The sequence below is a fragment of the Brassica napus genome, chromosome C1 (genome assembly GCF_020379485.1).
Source record: "Brassica napus cultivar Da-Ae chromosome C1, Da-Ae, whole genome shotgun sequence".
Taxonomy (NCBI): domain Eukaryota; kingdom Viridiplantae; phylum Streptophyta; class Magnoliopsida; order Brassicales; family Brassicaceae; genus Brassica; species Brassica napus.
Genome location: NC_063444.1, coordinates 24,705,255 through 24,708,610, shown reverse-complemented (window position 1 = coordinate 24,708,610; position 3,356 = coordinate 24,705,255). Strand labels below are relative to the sequence as shown.

Genomic DNA, 3,356 nt, shown 5'->3' with positions numbered 1-3,356 from the left:
ATCGATGGATATATGTCCAAAAACGCATCGATCGATCACTAAGATGGACCAAAGCGTAACAATGTGATCGATCGATGAGATTATCCCATCGATCGATCGAGGATATCAAGTGTTCCTCGGAATTTCCTCGGAATATTCCGAGGAAATTCCGAGGAACTAGTGTTTGGGGTTTCAAAATCTCGAATGTTTTTTTTTTAAACGGATCGATCGATGGATATATGTCCAAAAACGCATCGATCGATCACTAAGATGGACCAAAGCGTAACAATGTGATCGATCGATGAGATTATCCCATCGATCGATCGAGGATATCAAGTGTTCCTCGGAATTTCCTCGGAATATTCCGAAGAAATTCCGAGGAACTAGTGTTTGGGGTTTCAAAATCTCAAATGTTTTTTATAAACGGATCGATCGATGGATTTATGTCCAAAAACGCATCGATCGATCACTAAGATGGACCAAAGCGTAACAATGTGATCGATCGATGGGTATATGTCCAAAAACGCATCGATCGATCACTAGTTCGTCGGAATTTCCTCGGAATATTCCGACGGATTGATGTTTCCTCGGAATTCCGTCGGTATATTCCGAAGAAATTCCGAGGATTTCATTTTCCGTCGGAATGTCCGTCAGAATACCGCTGTTTTCTTGAAGTGTAACAAGATACGGAAGAGTTAATGAATGAATATACTATGTATTAACTACAGAAATCATACTTAAAATCGTAACTAACTCTATTATTCAACTTTCCTTAAAAACATTATTGAAAATAAATCTATAACTATGATATTCCAAAAGAAGATGATCTTATACTTGCTTGCAAAGTTATGAATATAATATTTGTTTCAAAATATTTTATTTGTTTGAAATATCATTAGTTTATGTTAACATATTAAATGTTTCTATTAATCTTTCAGTAATCATGTTTAAATCTTTCTTAAAATTTATAATAATCTACATTTAATAAAATAAAAATGTTTTCTATTATATTATGTATATTATATATTTTCATAGATCATCTGATTGATTTTAAATTATTTTTTGAAATATAGTTAAATAATCTTTATTTCATATAAACATATAATTTTATAAATTTTTAATAATTTTTAATACTTAAATCTGTATATTTTGATGAACAATAAAATGATTCAGAAATTCTTTAAGTTTTGAATCCATAATTTATTTTCAATAACCTTTTTTGGTATTTATTTTTTTGTAAATAATTATTTGTTAAAAAAATGTGAAATATGTAGTAGATTTCAGTATGAACGATTCCATATTTAGTTACTACATAAAAGTACTTTGGATAGATTGCATTACACATATATATGCAGATATATTATTCATTGATAAATTTTAAAAAATTATAACCTTGGAATATTTTTTTTCCATGAAATTTTTAATTTATTGATCATAGTGAAAAAGATTTACAACCTATTTTTGAGCCTACTATAGAAACTTAAAAGGCTGTGAGAGTATAAAATATGTTTTATTCTCCTATGAAGTGGCTGTAACTTCAAACCACCGCTGCATCAGTCCAACATACTTGTGGCCTGCCGTATACCGAAGAGGCGTTATCCTATTGCGCACTGCTTTGTCGACAATGCGCATGACTTGACTCGCCGTACGGAAGCCAGTTTGATGTCTTCGCTCATTCCGTTCTTTCCAGATGTGATAAATGGAAGTCTGAAACGCCATTTTGAGTAGAATCTTGTCAAGAATCTGCAGGTTGTTTGCAGTCACAAATTGCAGAGTGGTCAACCAGTCAGGATCTGTCATGTTGCCACTCAGTCTGTTTACCAAACTATCCCAGACAGTAAATGAATACGGGCAAGCAAAGAGGATATGGTCGCGAGTCTCGTCAGGCTCTCCACAAAGAACACAAGCCTGTTGAATACCCCACGCTCTCATACGGTCCCCCGTTGACAATCTGTTCCTAGCTGCCAGCCAAACAATGAAGGAAAATCTCGGTACTTCTTGAGCAAACCAAACCCCTTTACACCAGAAAACCGCAGCTTTTCTCTCTCTGATCTGGTCCCAAGTACGTGTCGAAGAGAAATATGGTTTGTATGAATCATCAGAGTGCTTCCAAAGGACAATATCGCTACCTCCATTGGTATCAGGCACTGGCTCTCCCTGGATGCACGAGTGAAGGTCATGAAAATGACAACTCCTACGATCCCTTACATTCCAACTCGAACGCGTTACCGCTTCACAGACCCGAGCATTCCGGGGAACTCCAAGATATCATGTGCCAATTTCTCCCGTGATATCAATCAATTTACCCAGTTGTAGCCAGTTGTCGAACCAGAAGAATGCAGTGCGGCCATCTTTAACCTCCACCCAAACGAACTGATAGACTAGAGGTCTTAACTTCAGTAGCTTTCTCCACATCCAAGAACCCTTTGCATCCTCCTTAACATCCCAGAAAGAGTTCTGCCTTAAGAGATACTGCTGAATCCAAGAGACCCAAAGAGAGTTCGTTTGCGTAAGAATCCTCCATATCAAACTCATGGAAAATACTTTTGATGAATCCCGAAGCTTCCTGAGGCCTAGTCCTCCCTCTTCTTTAGGGCAACAGAGATCTTCCCATGCCACCTTTGCCTTATGCGTATGATTAGGGGAGCCGGACCACAAAAATGCACTGCACATGCTCTCAAGCTTATTGAGACATGATTTGGGGAGTAATGAAGGCTTGGCTCCAAAAGTTTACTATACTAGAGATGGCTGATTTAAGTAGTTGTAGCCTGCCCGCGTAGGAGAGGCATTTGTTCCTCCAAGAAAGCAATCTGCCTCGCACCTTTTCAAGTAGAGGCTCGCAATCCTGCTTAGATAGAGCTTTGGTGGTGAGTGGCATGCTCAGATATTTAACAGGCAAGGTACCCACTGTAATCCCAATTTACACAGCCTCATTAAGCATGGTAGAGACGCCCTGCCCCGTAGCAAATATAGAAGATTTCGCAGCATTGATATGCAGCCCCGAGATACCAGCAAACTGCTCCATGACAGATAATATCCCCCTCAAAGATTTAAGTGAGCCATCAGTGAACACAAAGATGTCATCGGCAAAGCTAAGATGCGTGAGCTTCAATTCCCTACACTGTGGGTGGTAATCAAACTGTCTAGCTTCTGCTGCCTTGTTCAGCATCAGCGAGAGTACATTATTCAATATGACGTATAAATAAGGCGAGAGAGAGCAGTCCTGTCTAATACCTCTGGCACTTGAGAAGAAGCCTTCCAAGCTACCGTTTACAGAGACCGAGAAGGCCGCTGTGGAGATACAGACCTTGATCCAGAGAATAAACTGCAGAGGAAGACCCATAGCCTTCAAGGCTGATGTGATAAAAGACCATTTA

At 38.6% G+C, this 3,356-nt stretch overlaps 1 protein-coding gene across 1 annotated transcript; it reads right to left on the bottom strand.

Annotated features, from left to right (window-relative positions):
* Positions 1-1,497: 1,497 nt before the first annotated feature.
* LOC111201643 lies at positions 1,498-2,330 on the bottom strand. Its single transcript, XM_022693867.1, has 2 exons — positions 2,286-2,330; positions 1,498-2,136 (listed from the first exon to the last, which is right to left on the bottom strand). Exons 1-2 carry the CDS (start codon positions 2,328-2,330, stop codon positions 1,498-1,500), a joined length of 684 nt encoding a protein of 227 aa, XP_022549588.1.
* Positions 2,331-3,356: the final 1,026 nt, after the last annotated feature.

Excerpts from the sequence above, each read along its gene's own strand:
- LOC111201643 (XM_022693867.1), bottom strand. The coding sequence starts at position 2,330 with ATGGCCGCACTGCATTCTTCTGGTTCGACAACTGGCTACAACTGG. Across the intron at positions 2,137-2,285 it reads CGACAACTGGCTACAACTGG|GGAGAGCCAGTGCCTGATAC; the intron begins GTAAATTGATTG and ends TCGTGCATCCAG.